Source organism: Schistocerca piceifrons, chromosome X, assembly GCF_021461385.2.
Source record: "Schistocerca piceifrons isolate TAMUIC-IGC-003096 chromosome X, iqSchPice1.1, whole genome shotgun sequence".
NCBI lineage: Eukaryota > Metazoa > Arthropoda > Insecta > Orthoptera > Acrididae > Schistocerca > Schistocerca piceifrons.
In genome coordinates, this window is record NC_060149.1 from 169,854,927 (window position 1) to 169,876,951 (window position 22,025).

Below are 22,025 nucleotides of genomic sequence, written 5' to 3' on the forward strand. Positions count from 1 at the left end.
TTTTGGGCCTTGTGCCAAATCCAGCCGAAGGCACGGGCGGGGCACACACCACAGGGATAGATGTAGATGAGCCTGGAAAACAGGTGGGAGAGGGAAAAACTCAAGCCCAGAGAGAAGAGCCGGGACGCGAACCATGATCATACACCCTGACTGGGGCCGCCGTTCTGGAAGATGGACAACCAAGTTGGGGAACAGGAGACGGTAATTTGGATTCCCTGGCAAGCTACAAACATAAGCAGCCAGTAGTCATTGGTGCCGGATCTGCAATGGAGGGACACCAGCCTCCACAAGGATACTGTTTACAGGGCTTGTGTTGAAAGTACCAGTTGTGAGTTGGATCCTGCAGTGAAGTATCGGGTCAAGCAATCACAACGCGGAAGGCGATGCCAAACAGTAAGCCAGGCTCCCATAATCGACTGAATCAACACCTGGCAAATTCGTAGAAGGGCAGACCAATTGGCACCCCAGCTCATGTGACTCAAGCAACGTAGAGCGTTAAGATGCTGCCAGCACGTTTGTTTAAGCTGCCAAATAGGAGTGAGCCAAGTCAACCGGGCATCAAAAAGCAATCCCAAAAACTGATGTGTCTCCACCACTGCAAGAGGTTCACCGTCAAGATAAAGCCATGAATCAGGGTGAACAGTGCGATGCCGGCAGAAATGCATGCAAGTCTTAGTGGCCGAAAACTGCAGGCCGCCCAAAATGGCCCAAGATTGTGCCTTACGGATAGCGTCCTGCAGCTGCCATTCATCACCCACAATGCCAATGGTGCTATAGTAGAGGCAAAAGTCATCAGCATAAAAAGAAGCCACGGACATTCCCACAGCTGCAGCGAGCCTATTGATAGCAACTAAAAAGAGGCAGACACTAAAGACAGAGCCTTGCAGGACCCCATTCCCCTGGACTTGAGAGGAACTGTGGAAGGGACCAACTTGCATGTGGAGGGAATGGAGTGACAGTAAATTTCGAATAAAAATTGGGAGCAGGCCCCTAAGACCCCACCCATGAAGCGTGGTGAGGATATGATGTTGCCATGTTGTATTGTATGCCCTCCGCATGTCAAAAAAAGAAAAAGACAGCAACCAGATGCTGACAGTGGGCAAATGCCATATGGATGTCAGACTCCAGGCAGACCAGATTATCAGTGGCATAGCGACCCTTACGGAACCCACCCTGGAACGGAGCCAGAAGGCCCTGAGAGTCAAGTAGCCAACTCAACCTCCAGCTCACCATGCGTTCGAGCGACTTGCACGGAACACTGGTGAGGCTAATGGGGCGGTAGCTGTCCACCTCCAGTGTGTCCTTCTACATCTACATCTACATACATATGCCAAAATCCGCCATACGGTGCGTGGCGGAGGGTACCTTGTACCACAACTAGCATCTTCTCTCCCTGTTCCACTCCCAAACAGAACGAGGGAAAAATGACTGCCTATATGCCTGTGTACGAGCCCTAATGTCTCTTATCTTATCTTTGTGGTCTTTCTGCAAAATGTAAGTTGGCGGCAGTAAAATTGTACTGCAGTCAGCCTCAAATGCTGGTTCTCTAAATTTCCTCAGTAGCGATTCATGAAAAGAACACCTCCTTTCCTCTACAGACTCCCACCCGAGTTTCTGAAGCATTTCCATAACACTCGCATGATGATCAAACCTACCAGTAACAAATCTAGCAGCCCGCATATGAATTGCTTCTATGTCCTCCCTCAATCTGACCTGATAGGGATCCCAAACGCTCAAGCAGTACTCAAGAATACATCATATTAGTGTTTTATAAGCGGTCTCCTTTACAGATGAACCACATCTTCCCAAAATTCTACCAATGAACCGAAGATGACTATCCACCTTCCCCACAACTGCCATTTCATGCTTGTCCCACTTCATATCGCTCTGCAATGTTATGCCCAAATATTTAATCGACATGACTGTGTCAAGTGCTACACTACTAATGGAGTATTCAAACATTACTGGATTCTTTTTCCTATTCATTTGCATTAATTTACATTTATCTATATTTAGAGTTAGCTGCCATTCTTTACACCAATCAATTCCTGTCCAAGTCATCTTGTATCCTCCTACAGTCACTCAACGACGACACCTTCCTGTACACCACAGCATCATCAGCAAACAGCCGCACATTGCTATCCACCCTATCCAAAAGATCATTTATGTAGATAGAAAACAACAGCAGACCTACCACACTTCCCTGGGGCACTCCAGATGATACCCTCACCTCCGATGAACACTCACCATTGAGGACAACGTACTGGGTTCTATTACTTAAAAAGTCTTCGAGCCACTCACATATTTTGGAACCAATCCCATATGCTCGTACCTTAGTTAGGAGTCTGCAGTGGGGCACCGAGCCAAACACTTTCCGGAAGTCGAGGAATATGGCATCCGTCTGATACTCTTCATCCACAGTTCGCAAGATATCATGTGAAAAAAGGGCAAGTTGCGTTTCGCAGGAGCGATGCTTTCTAAAGCTGTGCTGATGCATGGACAGCAATTTCTCTGTCTCAAGGAAATTCATTATATTCGAACTGAGAATATGTTCGAGAATCCTGCAACAAACCGATGTTAAGGATATTGGTCTGTAATTTTGATGATCCGTCCTTCTACCCTTCTTATATACAGGCATCACCTGCACTTTTTTCCAGTCACTCGGGACTTTACGTTGGGCAAGGTTTCAACACGAGGATGACGATGCTTTTCCGCCATTGTGATGGGAACTCGCCCTCAACCCAGATATGGTTGAGAAGGTCTGGGAGGCATCATTGGCAGTTCACCGAGAGGTGTTTGAGCATCTGATAGTGGATGCGATCCTGCATGGGAATCATATCAGGGCAAGCGGCTAGGGCACTTTGGGATTCCCATTCACTGAATGGAGTATTGTATGATTCGGAGTGGAGCATATGGAATGTGAGGCTCTGATGTTCCAACTGCCCTTTCAGGGAGCAGAAGGCCAGTGAGTATTTTGTGGAAGTGGAACTCTCTGCATAATGCTCCACTAAGAGTTTGGCAATTGTGTCAGAGTCAGTACAGACTGTTCCATTCAGGGATAGCCCAGGTATGCTGATGGGGGTCTGATAGCCACAGAGTCGTCTAATCTTGGCCCAAACCTGCAATGGCGAGGTATGGATGCCAAAGGTGGAGAAATACCTTTCCCAGCACTCCTGCTTCAGTTGGTGAATAAGGCTCTGAGCTCAGGCATGGAGCCACTTAAAGGCAATGAGGTGGTCCAGTGACAGGTGCTGCTTGTGACATTGGAGGGCTCACCTGCGATCGAAAATCGTATCAGCGATCTCTGGTGACCACCAAGGCACAGTCTTCCGCCGAGGGGACCCAGAACAGGGAATTGCAGATTCCACTGGGCGTCTTGAGAAAGAGGCTCAATAGTGGCAATGGAGGCAAACGAGTCCCAATCAGCCTTATTCAAAGTCCATCTGGGGAGGCACCTAGAAGAGTGACGCTGCAGCAGTGACAGAAAGATCTGAAAGTGGTCACTATCGCACAAGTCGTCATGCACATGCCAGTGGACGGATGGTAGAAGGCCAGGGTTGTAGACCGAAAGGTCAATGGCTGAGTACGTGCCATGCGTGACACTGAAATGAGTGGAGGCACCATTATTTAAAAGAGAAAGGACGAGCTGTGCCAACACTTGCTCAATGACAGGGCCAACTTCTTCCTCTTCCTCTCTTCCTCCTGCTGATCCTTAGGAGCAATCTGGGAAGGAGTCTCAGGAGGAGGGCCAGGGCCAGACGGAGAGCGGGAAGCTCTGTGATCTGCCGCTCCTGGCTCCTTGAGCCACTGACTGATGTCAGCTGTCACACTTGAGGATGTCTTAGAAGGTTGACTTCCAAGGGACCCTTCCCATGCAAGATAATCCGGAGGTGGCTGGTGAGGGGGGTGGGTGTGGGGGGTGGGGTGGGGCAGGGTCCGATATCCCCGTCAATTTGGGGGGTTGGTCTCCCTAAGGAGGTACCTTGGGAGTTCAAGAAGAAGCAGTGTCCCCCATCACAGACACAGGGGAAGAGGCAGGGCCAACCGAAACTCTCACTGGAGGCTTAACAACTGCAGGGACAGCTGCCACCACCAGGGTCAACAAAGTCGCAGTCGCAGCATATTTCCTCTTCGCATCCTGATAGGAGAGCCTGTCCAGGTTTTTATTTCCATGATTTGTCACTCCTTATGGAGAAAAGGGCAGTCAGGCAAGTAGGGGGAGTGGTGCTTCCCACAGTTCACACAAGTGGGAGGAGGCACACATGGAACGCCCGGGTGCAGAGGACGACCACAATCCTTGCATGTGGTGCTGGAAGTACAACCAGATGACATGTGACCAAACTTCCAACACATGAAGCACCGCATATGGGGAGGGACATATGGTTTTAAGTCACAAGGGTAAACCATCACCTTGACCTTTTCAGGCAATGAGTCACCCTCAAAGGCCAAGATGAAGGCATCAGTAGCAACCCTGTTGTCCTTGGGTCCCCTATACACGCACCGGACGAAGTGGACACCCCGTCGCTCTAAGTTGATGCGTAGCTCCTCATCCGACTGCAAAAGGAGGTTGCGATGGAAAATAAGACCCTCAACCAAATTAAGGCTTTTATGAGGAGTAAACGAAACTGGGATATCACTCAGCTTGTTACAGGCAGGCAACGCCCGCGATTGGGCTGGGGACGTGGCTTGGATCAAAATCGCCCTGCTGCGCATTTTAGACAATGCCGCCACTACCCCAAACCTATCTTCAAGGTGGTCTACGAAAAACTGGGACTTCGTTGTCTGAAAGGTCTCTCCATTAGTCCTGGAGCAAACTAGGTACCAAGGCGAATACGGCTCATGAGACCGAGTTGCCATACGGTCCTCCCAGGGCGTGGCCAGAGAGGGCAACAATCGGGAATCATAGGTCGCAACATGAAATTCATTTTGTACCTGCTTGGAGACTGCTGGGGCTGAGAAACAACCAGCTTGATTTGATTTAACATGTGTCACCATGAGAAACAAATAATACACTAGCATGAACCCCTGTATCTCCTAAAACTTTGATATTCCTTCCCCTGACTCCAACATCTTCTGGCTTGCCTACTTCTCGTCTCCTGACTGTACGATAGCCAGTCCGTCATGGTGGAATTGTCACGTACCCTCTGGGCGGTAGCCCACTGACAACACAGGGATCACACTGCTGATGCCAGAGCTGAGACCTCCCCGCGTATGCCAAGGAGTAGGTGCACATCCTTCTGGGGCACCAGGACTCCCTGCAATGGCCATCCCACCAGGTGGCCCTTGCTGAGGCAGGGTGGCGCCTGTGGGGAGAGCCCCTGGTCAGAATGGGTGGCATCAGGGCAGATGACCCACCACACATTCGTTGTCTCCTTGATAACACAGTTTATTTGGTGTACTGAGGCTGCACCACTCAGCATCCCAGATCACAAAAACTTTACAGTGGAAGACCAATCAGAGATCAGTTTCAGGCAGGCCGATCCCCAGAGTTGGTTTACCGGTAGCTTGTTGGGCCAGGCTGTCAGCAAGATCATTCCCCAGGATCCCGACATGTCCTAGGGTCTAAATGAAGGTCACTGAATGTCCACTGTTGCTGATGGCATAAAGAAACTCCTGGATAGTCATTACCAATTGATGGAAAGGGAATCACAGGTCGAGAGCTTGTAGGCTCCTTATGGGGTCACTACAGATGATGAAGGACTCACCGATGCAAGATCGGGTATGTTCAACATCACAACAGATGGCTACGAACTCTGCAGTGAAAACACTACGGCCATCAGGTAAGGAGTGCTGTTCAGTATGTCCAACGTAAGTGTAAGCGAAGCCAACAAGACCTCGAACATTGATTCATCAGTGTAGACTATTTCTGAGCCCAGGAACTTGCTAAGAATAGAGAAAAATTGCTGGTGGAGGGCCTCAGGTGGAAATGAGCCTTTTGGGCCTTGCAATAAGTCCAGACAAAGTTGTGGCTGAGGCACGGACCATGGAGGTGTACGTATGTGGACTTGGAGGAAAGGTGGTAAGAGAGAAAGTGTCGAGTTCAGTAGGAAGCGACTGTATGTGGACTGCAAGGGGGTTCTCCATTCTGAGCTGCCATTGCAGGAGGTGGATCACCCTGTTAGGGAAAAGGAGATGGTAATTTGGAGGGTAAGGTGAATAATGAATGTGGGTGTTATAAATTTGCAAGCAGTAGTGCCGCTAGAGTCGCAATGGAGGAGTGCCTGCTCCCACAAGGAGGCTGTTCACTGGGCTCATTTGGAAAGCTCCCATCGCAAGCCGAATTCCATAGTGGTGGACAGGATCCAGCAGCAATAGTGCGGGTGGCAATGCTGAACCATACACCAGACTCCCATAATCCAGATGGGACTGCACGAGGGCTTTGTACAGCTGCAGTAGTGTAGAGCCATCAGCACGCCAGTTGGTGTGGGTCAGGCATCGAATAATATTAAGATGCCACCAGCACTTTTCCTTAAGCTGACTAAGATGGGGAAGCCAAGTTAAGCAGACGTAAAAGAGCAGTCACAAGAAGTGGAAAGTGTCCACTACATAAAGTAGTTGGTCATCGAGGTAAAGTTCTGGATGGAGTGGACAGTATGACGAAGTGTGTGACACACGTATTGGTGGTCAAAAACTGAAAGCTGTGAATGAGGGCCCATGACTGCACCTTTTGTAGGACTCCCTGCAGCCGGAGTTCAGCAACACCAATAGAAGAGGAGCAGAAGGAAATACAAAAATTGTCAGCATATAGGAGGGGAGATACTGAGTACCCCACTGCTAATGCAAGACCATTAACAGCAATTACAAAGAATGGGACACTCAGGACAGAGCCCTGTGGGACCCCATTCTTTTGGATTTGGGGTGCACTTTTGGAAGCACTGATATGAACTCTGAAAGTGCAGGGTGAGAAGAATTTTCATATAAGAATCAGGAGCTGGCCCCGGAAAGACCACTCTTGCAGATCACCGAGGATGTGGTGTTGCCAAGTGGATGTGTAGGCCTTCACCAGGTCAAAAAGACGGGCAATAAGGTGGTGTTACTGGGAAACGGCTGATCAAATGGCAGACTCCAGGTGGACCAAGTTGTCGGTGGTGGAGTGCCCTTGTCAACAACTGCTCTGGGATGGAGCCAGAAGGCCCCGACACTCAAGGAGCCAAGACAACTGCTGGCTCACCATATATTTGCGCAGATTTCAGAGAAAAACAAGACACAATGGTTTCAAAAATACGTCCTAAAAGAGATATATATACCTGCAGAAAGATTTATCTGTAAGTAACACCTCAAAACGTAAATTAAACTGTAAATATTTCATGTAACTGTACCACATGTAGTGATTATTTGCTCTTATACGTTAAACATAAATTATGCTGTAAATATTTCGTGATACTGTACCACATATAGCGATTATTTGTTCTCGTTTCTGTCTAGCCACAGATACTCAACCACCCACACAATGGGTACAAAAAAGCACTAAATGTATATACCATCTGATGATGAGTTGCTAGGCAGCTCGAAACCGGTCATGGTTAAATAAAATACATCTACATAAAAGGCGACTGGTTGCAGTAATTTCTGAAAACGATTTCAGAGAAAGTTGGTGAGGCTAATAGGACGAACACCTATACTTTCCCACCACTGCGACAAGAATTCCCTTCACTCCAGATGTGGTTGAAGATGGCAAGGAGGTTGTGCTGGTAACCCACTGACAGATGTTTAATCATTTGGGAATGGATGCAGTCTGGACCAGGGGATGTGTCAGGACAGATGGCAAGGGCACTGATAAATTTCCACTCACAGAAGGTAGCGCTATATGGCTCTGGGTGGTGTGTAGCAAAAGACAGGTGTTTTTGTTCCACCCGCTGTTTGAGGAGACGAAAGGTGGGGTGGTAATTCTCAGATGCAGAGGTGCGAGCATAATGCTCAGGAAGACGCGATTACATCTGGATTGGCAGATACAGCTCCAAGTATGGAAATTCCTGGTACACCTGCAGGGGTCTGATAGCTGTAAATGTGATGGAGCTTGGTCCAAACCTGGGAAGGAGAGGTTCGAGTTCTAATGGTGGAGGCATATCGTTCCCAACACTCCTGCTTCCATAATTTGGTGGATCTGGGCACAGAGCCATGTGAAGACAATGAGGTTCACCAGAGAAGGGTAGCACTTATGACACTGGAGGGCCCACCTACAGTCTCTAATGGCCGCAGCGATTTCTGGCGACTGACAAGGCACTGACTTCCGCAGGGGGCAACCTGAGGAACAAGGTATTGCCAATTCATCTGTGGCAACAACGGCAGTAGTGACAGTGTGGATCACCTCATTGATGTTGTCATACAACGGAGATTCAACAGAGGTAGTGAAGATGAAAGTGTCCCAGTCAGCCGTGGGAAAAGCCTATATGGGCAAGTGTCCAGATGAGTGATGCTGGGTAAGGGACAGGAAGAGTTTAAAGTGGTCACTACCACACAAGTCGTCATGAGCTCTCCAGTGGATAGATGGGAAAAGGCCAGGACTACAAACCGAGAGATCAACAGCCAAGTATGTGCCATGTGCCACACTGAAATGTGTGGGGGCATTTGCATTTAGGAGGCAAATGTCGAGTTGGGTTAGTAGGTCCTTGACATCTTCACCACAGCCAGTAACCTTGGTTCCACCACACAATGGGTTATGGGCATTAAAATCACCCAGAAGTAGAAAAGGTGGGGGGACTTAGGAAATTAGTGCCACCAATACATGGGGTGGCACTTCATCATCTGGAAGGAGGTGGATGTTACAGATGGTAATTTCATGTATTGTTCTCACCCTGACAGCCACAGCTTCTAAAAGTGTTTGAAGGAGCACACGTTCACTACAGACAGAGGTAAGGACATAGATGAAAACTCCACCTGACAGTCTGTCACAGTCAGTACAGCCATGAAGGGCTGGTGTCTGCATTGCAGACTGAAGAGCAATGCAAAAAGCAGGTGTAACACTTAAAGAGTTTTCATATCGCAACCAGGTGGGAGAAAAAACTCCTGCAGTTTCACTGGAGGATGACACTTTCTGTAGCTGGGGAAGGCATGAAGTGACCAAGGAGGCAGTTTACACCTCAGCACCACCTGCTGCCACCAGTTGAGTATGTGACTCAGTGAGATTCAGGTCCTCGGGGGACACTAAAATCTCCAACTTGTCCTCAGATGCAGAACTGGTTGGGAGTGGTCGTGTTGGGGCTACCGGAGAGTCCTGTTTCTTAGCATTCTACTTCTTCATCCGCTTGCTCTCTCACTTCTCTTTGGGGTCTTGCTGGGAGGATTTCTCCAAAGTAGCTTCAGGCACAGAGGAAGGCTGTGAAGCCCTTCATCCAGCAGCTTGTGGCTCCTTCAGCCACTGGCAAGTGTCCACTTTTCCATTAGTGGAGACCTTGGAAGGGAGAGTCTCAACGGACCCATTTTGTGCAAGAGGAGCCAAGAGGAGGCTGTGGCCTCTCCGGCTGTGGGGAGTGGACTGATGTCCCTGGCATTTGGGATGGTATTTATCTCAAAGTAGGTGGTTTGGGAGCAACGGAAAAAGAGGTTGTCCCTGAGAGTAATGGAAACAGAGGTTGCCCCAACCACCAAGGGGGCAGATGTATTCAGGTGGCCTGGAGGGTCCACTGTATGAGACAGAGATGTTGGAACTATCATCGCAAGTGAGGGTGATGTCAATGTAGCTGCAGCATATATACATGTCAAGCGAATGGTGTGCAACTGTTCAAATTTACGTTTAACCACTTGATAAGTCAGCTGGTCCACGGTCTTGTACTTCATAATTTTCTGCTCCTTGTGGAGTACTGTGCAGTCTGGCAAGCAGGGGGAGCAGTGCTCTACACAGCTGACACAAGTGGGAGCAGGCACACATGGAGTATTTTGATGCAGTATATGTCAGCAGTCTCGACATGTGACACTGGAATTGCAGGGGGAAGACATGTGCCCGAATTTCTAGCTCTTAAAGTATCACATATGGGAAGGGACATACGGTTTTATGTCACTTAGGTAAAACATCACCTTGACCTTTCCAGACAATGAATCACGCTCAAAGGCTAAGATGAAGGCACAGGTAGCAATCCTATTGACTTTGGGTCCCCTACAGACACACCAGATGAAGTGAACACCCCGCCATTCTAAATTGGCATGGAGCTCGTTATCAGACTGCAAGAGAAGGTCACGATGGAAAATAATCCACTGGACCACGTTAAGGCTTTTATGAGGGGTGACGGGAATGAGAACATCACCTAGCTTGGCACAGGCTGTCTGAATGAGCACTGCCCCATTTCTTCATTTCAGACAGCACAGCCACTTTCCCAAACTTGTCCTCCACGTGTCTGACAAGAAATAGAAGCTTTGTAGCCAGAAAGGAGTCCCCATCCATTCTGCTGCACATTAAATACCTTCACGAATAAGGGTCTCTCTTTTCCATAGTTCTATTTTTCTCCCATGGTGTGGCTACAGAGGGGAACGATTTGTGGTCATATTTTTCAGCCTTAATTTCGACTTTCCTTTTTTAGAGACTGCTGGGGCCATTTGGCCCCCAGCAAAAGATGACTTGGTCTGCTTCATTGTGGGTCATCTGCCCTGATGCCACCCATTCCGGTCAGGAGCTCTCGCCACGGGCACCACCCAGCCACAGCAAAGGCCACCTAGTGCGATGGCCTTTGCCAGGAGTCCTGATGCCTCAAGAAGAAGGGTATCTACTCCTTGGCATATGTGGGGAGTTTGCAGCTCAGGTATCAGGGCACCATCATGACAGACTGACTACCATGCTGGATACTGGGTGTCGAGAAATCCAACATCGTCATGGGGGTGAAAGAGGACAGAGGACTATGGAAGCAGATGATGTACCCTATAAGATGTTCTCACTCAGATAGCTGGGTTGCACGTGGAGTTGCATACCCAGGACAATATGAGGTGCAGAAGGTCTAATCACACACTGGATATATGGAGCACTGCGTAAGGCATCCTTGCCTAAATGGCCAACATTTCGGATAATTTTGAAAGATGTGCAGGTCAAATCCTGAAAGGGGGATCATAACTGATTAGGCCGATGAGTGGGAGACTCCTTTTACTCGCCTCTTACAACAGGAAGGAATACATCATGTCTATTTTAATCCCTGAACCCACAGGGGGCCTTAGAAATGCGCCTAGCACTTTTCAAAGATTCACTGACCTGTTGTAGAGAGGACTGAAGCCTACTATGTCTTTAATGTATTTGGATGATGTCATAATACACTGAAGAGCCAAAGAAACCAGTACACCTGCCTAGTATCATGTGGGGCCCACACACGCACACAGAAATGCTGCAATACAATGTGGCATGGACTCGACTAATGTCTGAAGTAGTGCTGGAGGGAACTGACACCATGATTCCCACAGGGCTGTCCATAAATCCGTAAGAATATGAGGGGCTGGAGATTTCTTCTGAACAGCATGTTGAAAGGCATCCCAGATATCCTCAATAAAGTTCATGTCTGGGGAGTTTGGAGGTTAGCGGAAGTATTTAAACTCAGAAGAGTGTTCCTGGAGCCACTCTGTAGCAATTCTGGGTGTGTGGGGTTCACATTGTCCTGCTTGGTTGCCCAAGTCTGTCGGAATGCACAATGGACATGACTGGATGCAGGTGATCAGACAGGATGTTTAACGTGTGTCACCTGTCAGTCATATCTAGATGTATCAGGGGTCCCATATCACTCCAACTGCACACACCCCACACCATTATAGAGCCTCTGCCACCATGAACAGACCCTGCTGACATACAGTGTCCATGGATTCATGATGATGTCTCCATGCCCACACATGTCCATCCATTCGATAAAATTTGAAATGACTCAAGTCATTGACAGTCCAATGTCAGTGTTGACGGGTCCAGGCGAGGCGTAAAGCTTTTTGTCATGCAGTCATCAAGGGTACATGAGTGGGCCTTCAGCTCCAAAAGCCCATATCGATGATGTTTAGTTGAATGGTTTGCACACTGACACTTGCTGATGGGCCAGCACTGAAATCTGCAGTAATTTGCAGAAGGATAGCACTTCTGTCACATTGAACAATTCTCTTCAGTCATTGTTGGTCCTGTCTTACAGGATCTTTTTCCGGCCGCAGGGAGGTCACAGATCTGATGTTTTACCAGGTTCCTGATATTCATGGTACACTCGTGAAATGGTCGTAGGGGAAAATCCTCACTTCATCACTGCCTTACAGATGCTGTGTCATTCTGCATGTGCACTGACTATAACATAGGGTGTCCATTCGTCCCATTTTTCCCGGAACAGTCCCGTTTTTTACCAAAATGTCCCGCTGCCCCAAAAGTTTTTATGGGGACACTCAAATGTCCTGTTTTTTTTTTTTTATGATTCCGCTTGGCTAGAGTATTTTACGCTACTGGTTGTTTGACCTGCTATTAACTGCGCAATTATTTATGCTAGGAAGCGTGTGATGACTTTCAGCATACCCTAAACATGTACCGAACTGTCAAAAATCGCAAGTAATTTTAAAGGCACTATAGGTTACAAATAACAACGAAGATTCTTCTCTTGTAAATCGATCCACTGAATCCATCCTTTCAGTCCAGAGATACTCTACACCACTGATACTTGCTCTCTGGCTTTCGTCACCACACTGCTAATGTTTTGCACTGTGCAATCACTGTTTCATTATGGCAAATTGAAAGTGTAATTTTAACAGCAATATAAAAAGCGAGTTTCCTTTTATCACTGGTAGTGGAGAAATGGTTGAACGTATGTTGTGCAGATCAAAATTTGCTATAGGTCACAGTGAAAGGTCTGACATTGTGAATCACATTAACATGAAGAAACATCGCATGAGTGATCAAACGAAAAGAGCAAATAAATGCGTGAGTGGCTACTATGTAAACTTAAAATCAGTAACAGAAATGGATAGGCAGTTGGCAGCACAAGAAACTACGTTTGCATACCACAGTGCAATGCATAACCATAGCTTTAAGTCAATGGACTGTACTACATCAGTTGTTAACTTTTCAATCCTAAATTCACATGTGGACACACAAAATGTAATGTAATCATTTCAAATGTTATTGCACCGTATGCAGCTCAGCAGGTTTTTAAATGAACTGAAAAGTGCTCGATTCATTTCTGTAATGATTGATACATCGAATCATCTGGATTTGAAGTTGGTTCCTCTCCTTATAAGATATTTTCACCCTGAAAACACCTTATAAGTGAAAGTGCTCGAATTGGTTAATTTAGCTGGAGAAACTTCATATTTACTTCAGAATTATGCGCTGGAGGTTTTAAAGAAATATGATCTTGAGGGAAAGGTGATTGCAGTTTCTGCAGACAACACTAACACCAATTTTGGTGGTAAGCAGAGGAAAGGAAAAAACAATTTGTTCTATAAACTGCAACAGAACACAGTGAATAATATAGTAGGTGTTGGCTGTCCAGCACATGTGGTGCACAATTCCTCAACTGGCTCAGATTGCCTACCCATCGACTGCCAATTAATTGTAAACAAAATCTACCAGCATTTCCACATATATACAGTAAGGGTTGAATATCTGAAGTAATTCTGTAAGTTTACTGAAACTGAATACAAAACTGTACTTGGCACAATGCTACCAGCATTGGAAAGAATTGTAGAGATATTTCCTGCTTTGAAATCATATTTCATTTCCCTTGATAAGTATCCTGTTATCCTTAAACAATTCTTTGATGACCCTGTGTCTATTGTTCTTCTAAATTTTCTTGTTAGTCAGCTAAAACCTTTCTCCACAACAATTAAATGTATTGAGAAACAAGAAATCACAATAGTGGAAGTTTATCAAGAAATAAACAAATTATTGGGCAAATTACAATGAAGAAAATCTGAAAGATTTCTCACATCCTTTGTACATGAGACTCTAAGAAAGCTGAAAGAAGAGGGTGAAATTACTGTAGAACAATTTCATATTTATGCTGACATCTTCTACAACTCTTGCATTGAGTATTTTAAAGAATGGTGTTTACCATTTCTCACACCTTTTAAAGCATTTGACTGGGTTAATACTGAAAAGGAGCAGCTACAGTGGAAGGATATTCAGGACTGTCGTGTTTTTGTTAAAAGTATTGTACCAAATTTTCCTGTTGATGAAGACAAACTGTTTGATGAATTTTCATGTGCATAGAACTTCATAAAAACTGAAGAAGGAGACAAAGAAAGTGTTAGTGCAACATGGTGTAAAATATTTGCTTATTTCAAAAGTAAAAACATTAACATGAAAAACATGATTCATTTGGTGGAGTTTTGTCTGGCAATTCCTGAGTCAAATGCTGCTGTGGAACGTGTGCTTTTGTTAGTGAACACTTTGTGGTCAGATGAAAAAAACAGAATGAAAGTTGAAAGAGTGAGGGCCTTGCTCATTGACAAAACACACTTTGATGGTGCATCGTGTACTGACTTTTATGATACAATTTCTAACGAAAATGCACTTCTTGATAAAGTATATAAAAGTGAAACATATGGTGATAGTGTGGCAGAATAATTGTAAAAAGTGATTTGGGATCATCTGAGTGCACATTGTAAAGGTAAACTTGTATGTGTATTAAATTTAGTCAATACAATATTTATGTCCCGTTTTTTTTTCCCTTCATTGTCCCAGGTTTTCCTCTAATTTATTTTAAATGTCCCCTTTTTCAATGAAAATGAAATGGACACCCTACTATAACACCACATTCAAACTCACATAAATATTGGTAACCCACCATTGTAGCAGCAGTAACCTATCTAACAACTGCTCCAGGCACCTGTTGTCATAATATATAGGCATTGCTGATTGCAGCGCCATATTCAGCTTGTTTACACATCTCTATATTTAAATGTGCACGGCTATACCAGTTTCTTTGGTGCTTCAGTGTATTTTCATGGATTATTGAGGAACATTTGGAGAGATTGAGGAATGTATTATTGAGGTTACAAGATGTATGCTTAAGTTTAAAGATGGGGAAGTGTTCTTTTGCACAGTCACAGGTTCAGTACCTAGGACATATTATCATTTCAGATAGGATTAAGCCAGAGCTATGGATAACTGAAGCAGTAGAAAGTTTTCCTGAGGCCACTAATGTTCAAAAGTTGCAATCTTTTCTTGGTCTCACTAATTATTATCATTGTTTCATTAAGGTTTACGCCTTATTGGCTAAACCATTAACAAAGTTGTTAAACAAAGGTGCAGTATGTGAGTGGTGAGAAAAATGTACGTGAGCTATGAGAAAAATTAAATATATTTTGAGCAGTTTGCTTTTACTAATAATGAATGACCTCTGTCTTTTTGACAGATGCCTGAGATTACGCTATTGGTGCTGTTCTTATTCTTGAATGTAATCACGTAGAAAGACCTGTAGGCTATGCTTTTAGGCAGCCAAGCTAACCAGAAATAGATTACGGTACCAGTGAGAAGGAGTTGCTAGTGCTTACATTCAGAGTGAACATTTTTAATGTTATTTATATGGAAGAAAATTCACTGTGGTCACTGACCACATGGCTCTTTTGTGGATGTTCACTTTAAAGGACCCCAGAAGTCATTTAAGTTGTTGGTTATTAAAGTTATCTGAATTTGATTATGAAGTACACCACAAACCAGGTCATTTACACGAAAATGCTGATGCACTGAGTTGCAAGATCAGAATGTTTCAGCCAGATCACGTTTTAATAGAAGAACTGAGAGAAACACAGAAGAGAGATGCAGAATGTCGCCGGTACACTTGTCTTTTGGATTTTGTTACAGAGGATTGTATTCTATGCAGCAAGGCCCTCCTGTGTAAAAGAGTAGTAACTCCCAAAGGGTTGTAACTGTGTATAATAGATCAGTGTGATGACAGTTTGTAGGCATGTCATAGTGGTCAAAGACCCACAAAAGCTAAAAATTCCCATGACTTTGGTGGAAGGACAGACAGACTGAGGTTTGGAAGTACACACAAAAGTGCTTGACTTTTGCCTAGCAGGCACCCCTTACCAAGAACCAAAATTCCTTTCCAAACCCTCCCAGATGCCACTAAAGCTTGGACAGCGTCAGCCAATTTCCACAGAACACATAAACTAATAAATTAACCGTACCAACATTGATCAGTAACATTCTTTAACTACTCAGTTCATGGATGTGGCTGGGCACTTTGATTAGTTTGAAATTAAACATAAATAGGTTCAGGGTTCAGTTCTCAGTTGGTCCCACTATATTTTCTGTCTTTCATCATTCCTTTCACCTACGGTTATGATTTGTAACCATGAAACCTGTTAAGATGCATTGCTTTTCATAGTACATGTTAAACTGAATGTCCTTCTTTAGCTTGTTGGGTAACTCATTTCAAAGATTGCCAAGTAAAGCACCACAGAGTTCAAAGCCTGTCTTCGAGTTGAGGAGAGTTTTGATTATTTAGTTAATATGTCGTAGCTGGACTCTGTAACATCATTACATACGTGCTTGTAACGATGTGAAGGGGTATGAAATGGGATGGGTGGATGGATAGGATGAGCAGATTGGTAGGATAGAGGCTATGAAGTAACCAGTAGGGAAATGTGTTAACTTACGACGAAGACTGTGTGACCAATACTGGAATAGTCAAGTAAGTCACTGGACTAACGATTATTAGTCAGTTTCTAAACCAGCAATGCACAGTTATCAGGAGTGATGAGAAGCATGTGACAATCTGTTGCCTATCAAAACATGGGATAACGTTTTAAGGCAGCCAACATAACACCAATCTAACAGTTGGCATACACATGAGCTTCAGAGGTGTCGTTCTGGATTCCCTCAGGATAATCCCAGCTATTTATATTTTCACTTCAAGAAACAATTGTAATAATAATAATAATATCATCAGAAGAAATAATATGTCACCTACTAGGATATACATTTGCAGTTGCAGTTTTCTCAGCAATAATGAAACATAACTGATTAACAAAGATATTAATAATATAGGTACAAAAAAATGTAACATAGCCACAACATACCAACAAGCACAGATGATAATGTTTCTTTTGCTGAGGGGCCTGCTCTCCCTGCAACAGCTAATTTCAGCAAATCGACAAGAACACGAGCATCATCCTGTCCTAAGAGACGAGTAAATTCATCTAGACGTGGACGTCCACCTTCTTCCTCTTCTGTATGGCCAACAACCTGTGAAGAATAATACAACAGTCAGTGAACTATTAAATAGATAACAAAAAATAAGGCGTTTTCAGTCATTAACCTTATGATTAATGATGAGGAACAGTTTATCATATAAAGTCATTTGCACAAATGTTTGTTAATTTGAAATTCAAAAGAAGAGATACGTGTGCTTTACATATTAATATGACATATAACACCTGTAAACCTGTGTAACACTACATAAACTTGTACAATTTTCTTAGCTTATTAGTTGAAATACGCTTGTTAGCCAGGGCATTCATAATGTTCTAGCTAACCATTTTACATATTCAGGAGTAATTTCTGTTTACTGCATTCTTTATTTAATACAAATAAATTGTGATAATTATAGTGTACCAAGTTTTCTGTAGAATTATGTTTTTCGCTTGGCCATTTCAAACATTACCACAATTTCATGCAAAACCACAGCAGATCATCTCAGACATTATTAACTGCAAATGATGAAATAAGTGGGTTATCTACAAAGGCTGTTTACCAAAGCTGCCCTTATTAGGCAAATAATGTGTGCATACTGTCACTACTTCACACCTGTCAATACAGATTATAGCCTATATTGCTGTCATTGCTGTTGCCAGGGAAACCTAGAGTTGATTTTTCCTCCTGGGCTGAATAATTCATTTTCAGGAATAAATTACATCCATGAAAAGAGGAAATAACTGAATTATGTTTCTGTTCAAAGCAAGAGCATGTTTAAGTGTCAGCAGAAGTTACACAGTGGAAATTTTCATTGGGAAGGAAATCCACTTTCAGAAAGTCCAGTCATGTCTGACACCTACAAAAACACCATGATCTCAGGAAGATATTCAAGTCTGAAACGTTTAACACATTATGTTAAAGGGGTGTTTATATAATCATGTGCCAGCAACATACTCGGTGTTGGCATGGCCATATTCAAGTTAGAAAAATCATTTCCGTTGAGTAAGTCACTCGCTACACAATGAACTGTTTCCAACACAGTTTTCATTATATCATGAGGTGTTCCATAAATCTAAAAATGGGACATCATATTAAGTTGTAAGTATCAAGATAGTTGAAGAAATACTGTTGATTTGCCACTGAAATATCCCTTTTAAACTCAAGGTCATGATTAGTTGCTTGGAATAGAAAACACACCTCTGTGCAAAAAATCATGATAGAGAAAGAAAGGAATAGTGGGTGTCTTCTTCTAAGACTTGGGCATATAAACTAGACCATGCAAGAAATACAAATTACGGTGACAATAAAATTCGCAAATTCTTAAAAACATATCATATTTACCCAAATATACAACAACCCCCTTTTTCTTCTAGGGGATCTTTGAAAAAAAATTTAATTTTAACTTATCCTGACTAATCAAAACTGCAAACTCTTTTACTAATATACAGTATCTAGAAAGCTAACATTATACCTATTCTAAACTAATATCATTTATTGACTGTCAACATTTTGATCATAGAAGCACAAACAAAATAAACAGAAACAAATCGTTTACATTAATTGTCATCTTCATTTCCTTTTTTGCTTACTATCTATGGTATCAGTACTTTAAATCATCATCATCATCATCATCACTAACATCATTATATCCATTTGTAAACTTACTGTCATTCCTCCCTTCCTGACACTCCTCCTATTGTGTGTCAACTTGGAGCCATCCATAGCATTGGATAAACAAAACTTTTTGAATGCCACTCACTGCACAACATCCATTACCTGAAGTTGTGAGGTCATGCTACCACAAATTATTACCAGATCTGATTTGTTCCTTGCTATCAGATCCTTAACTTCCTGGGTGAAGTGTCCCAAAGTAACCCAACACCAACTTTTTTTCCTTCTTCCATAGTAGTCTCCACTTGGGCCTTACCCTAGGAATGATGGTTATTGCTGGAACAACCAGTTTTTGGTTACACCAGTTCTTTTCATCTCCAATTTAACCTGACTGTTAAAACCACTCAACATAATCAGTTCCTGAAATAACCACTTCTCTTTTTTATTGCTATTACTTCCAGTAATAAATGTAGACTCCCGACAAAGATTGAAAACTTCTAATGACGATAAAGGAATACAAGATCATGGTCAATATGGGGTGGAGGCTGTGGCTGATATTTGTCTCATTGTCTCCAGCAAAGATTGTGAAGGTGGAAGAGACATTGATGGCGAAAGCTCACAAGTTGATGACTTACCTGCATCGTCACTTTTGATGGTATCAATTTTTCGCCATGTAGCAACTACAAAATCAAAGGTTCAGCTATCAGCCCAAGTTTACAGCACCTCAATAAAATTACAGGTATATCAATCAAATTTACCAATCCTCCCAAGGAAAACTGTGGATATTTTCTGCTTATACAATGTCACCAGTTTGTTGTGCTTCTTCCCAGTGTTAATTTCATTAAGCAAATGGAGCATTGTGCTTCATTGATACCATAATTTGTAAAATACTTTCAAACTAGGGATGGTACCATTCTGTAGTACAATTGATGTCTAAAAATGACAGCAAGAAGTTACCATATAGACCAGGTCAGGGCAAGCCTTGCACCCTTCACATACATGTGTACCACCTAATAGGCCATACCACACAGCAACAGGCAGATTATTGTGTCTGCAGTGGTGTACAGATCCTTATGTCATGTTTTTGTTGCTAGTTTCTAACTGTAGGCATCATCTTTACGATAATGCTGGTCACTTTTCACAATTCATATAATAATACAACATGTCAAAGCAATTGAAATTATACGATTAAACACTACTTGAGATTCTTCAGTTCCTCCTGGCATATTTGTTGATTGCACAGTCTACGAGTGTACTACCAGTCCATAGGGTCCAACAGGCACAATATTTCGGTGATCAGACATGTTGCCATCATCATGCGCACTGACAGACTGAACTCCTGAGGTCATGTGGCCGACTAATATCACCTGCACGTGTGACCTGCTCCGTCCACAGTTTGCACCTGCAGCCACGTGTCAGCAATCGCGGAGACACTAGCACCATGACAGATGCCAACACTAGAGTCTCTGTTACAGCCGATGCCAACGCGCGGCCGTGGTCTGTGGATGGAACGGCTCGCAGAGCAGGGGATATTTGTTGGTCATGTGCCCTCAAGAGACCAGTTTGTCAGCACAGCTGATGATGGCGACATGTCTGATAACTGGCGACATGTCTGATAACCGAAATACTGTGGCCGCTGGATACTATGAACCGGCAGTATGCACCTGCACTGTTTGATAACCATTACTTATTTTTTCAAAAATGTTTAATTAAAAAACAAAAAGTTTAGCACTGCTGGTCTGGCAAATTTATATGCCAGTTTTTTTACATGATTATTAGTAAAAAAATTAAAAAGAAACTTTTACAACCCAAGACGAAACAAATACCACAAAACACTGGTTATTTAGAACTGAAATATTGGTATCTGTTTTAACCAGTCGGTTTTCCCATTTTTAACTCATTCTATACATGGTTATACAACAACTTCAAGATCACATCCTCTTGCTGACTGAACCACCAGGTTCTAGTACAATCCCAAAGCATTCCTCTTCACTGACACCAAGCTGTCACCTTATGACCCTTGCTAATAATTCATGACACCTCATCACTGTCACACAATTTGCAAAACTCATCGAAAGTGCCACACAAGTTTACCAAATACATAAGATCACTGGTCAAGATATTAGCAACCCCTCTATAAAAGCATACTGGTCACTTTGGAGAGTTGTAGATGGCATAGAACTGGTACCAAGAGGTCATGTGACCCACCACTGTTCATGTAAGTTACGGCAATGAAGCAGCATGTATGTGCCAATTAATTGTATGGAATGAGTGCAGTAACATGGATCGACATAGAGAATTACAGAAAGGAGCTATTGTTTTTGGATACACCCACGACGACAGCAAGAAATGAAGTTGTCGAATTTATTGGTGTATCAGTGTGGACTGTCGAACATGTCTACAAGAAATGGTGTACTACCCGTAACCACGTAACTAGGCATAAGAAATGTGGCTGTAAAAAGATCCTAACTGACAGGGACTGGAGACAAGTATCATGCCTCTTCAATAGCAATTGGTTCAAAAGCTGACAGGTATTCCTATTATCACTGAATGTAGGTCCATTGCAACCAGTTTTGAGCCAATATTGTGAAGTGAACTGTGTGCAATAGAGTTGAGTTGTGACAGCTCACACACATACGCTGCCACCACAACCACAGCATTTGTATTCTGTGCTGCCCGTAAGATGGGAGTATGGGGGTACCTGCTTCACTCAATGGTAGCACTGCCGCCAGACGAGTGTTTCCATTGGCAAACCACCAGAGTGGTTTTGCTCTCTTGTGCTTCACAAGTGCTAGGTGATGTTTCGACTCACAGACTGTTACGTGTTATTGTAGGATGATCACTGCATGTGATAAACTCGTCCAGGGCTTGTATTTTTGAGTTAATGTTCTCTTATGGTTGCATAATTCCAGTGCTTGGTGCACCACCACTGTATATAATTGTGTTGGTGTTGATGTTGTTGTTGTCAGTAAAAACTGTAGATACTACAGTTTTTGGAGACAAAGTTGTTTCATTTCGGCGCGTGTTTTATAAGTATAATGGATTTGTCTTTGGATCAGTTGTTAAAACAGCAGCAGCAGCAAACTCAGCAGCAATGACAATTTGAGCAACAGCAATAGCAGTTAGGTGTGCTTATCAGTTGGTAATGAATTTGCAAAGTGCTATGGGCCCTCCACAACTCCCCTCTGCATGTCTAAGCACTATCCCAGCTTTTAACACCATTCCTGGAAGTGAAGGGAGATTGGGACTTGTACATGCACCGTTTGCAGCAATATTTTGCAGTATTTCAAGCAGAGGAGCCGTCTTTGCAAAAGATTTTTTTTCCTTGTTTTTGACT

At 43.6% G+C, this 22,025-nt stretch overlaps 1 protein-coding gene across 1 annotated transcript in view; it reads right to left on the reverse strand.

Moving 5' to 3' along the window:
- The window catches only part of LOC124723043 (E3 ubiquitin-protein ligase HERC2), an 819,840-nt gene that overhangs the window by 245,076 nt on the left and 552,739 nt on the right, over nucleotides 1–22,025 (reverse strand). Inside the window, exon 61 of the mRNA XM_047248222.1 lies at nucleotides 16,963–17,128. Within this exon, the coding sequence (XP_047104178.1) occupies nucleotides 16,963–17,128 (166 nt within the window). The remainder of the gene's footprint in view (nucleotides 1–16,962; nucleotides 17,129–22,025) is intronic.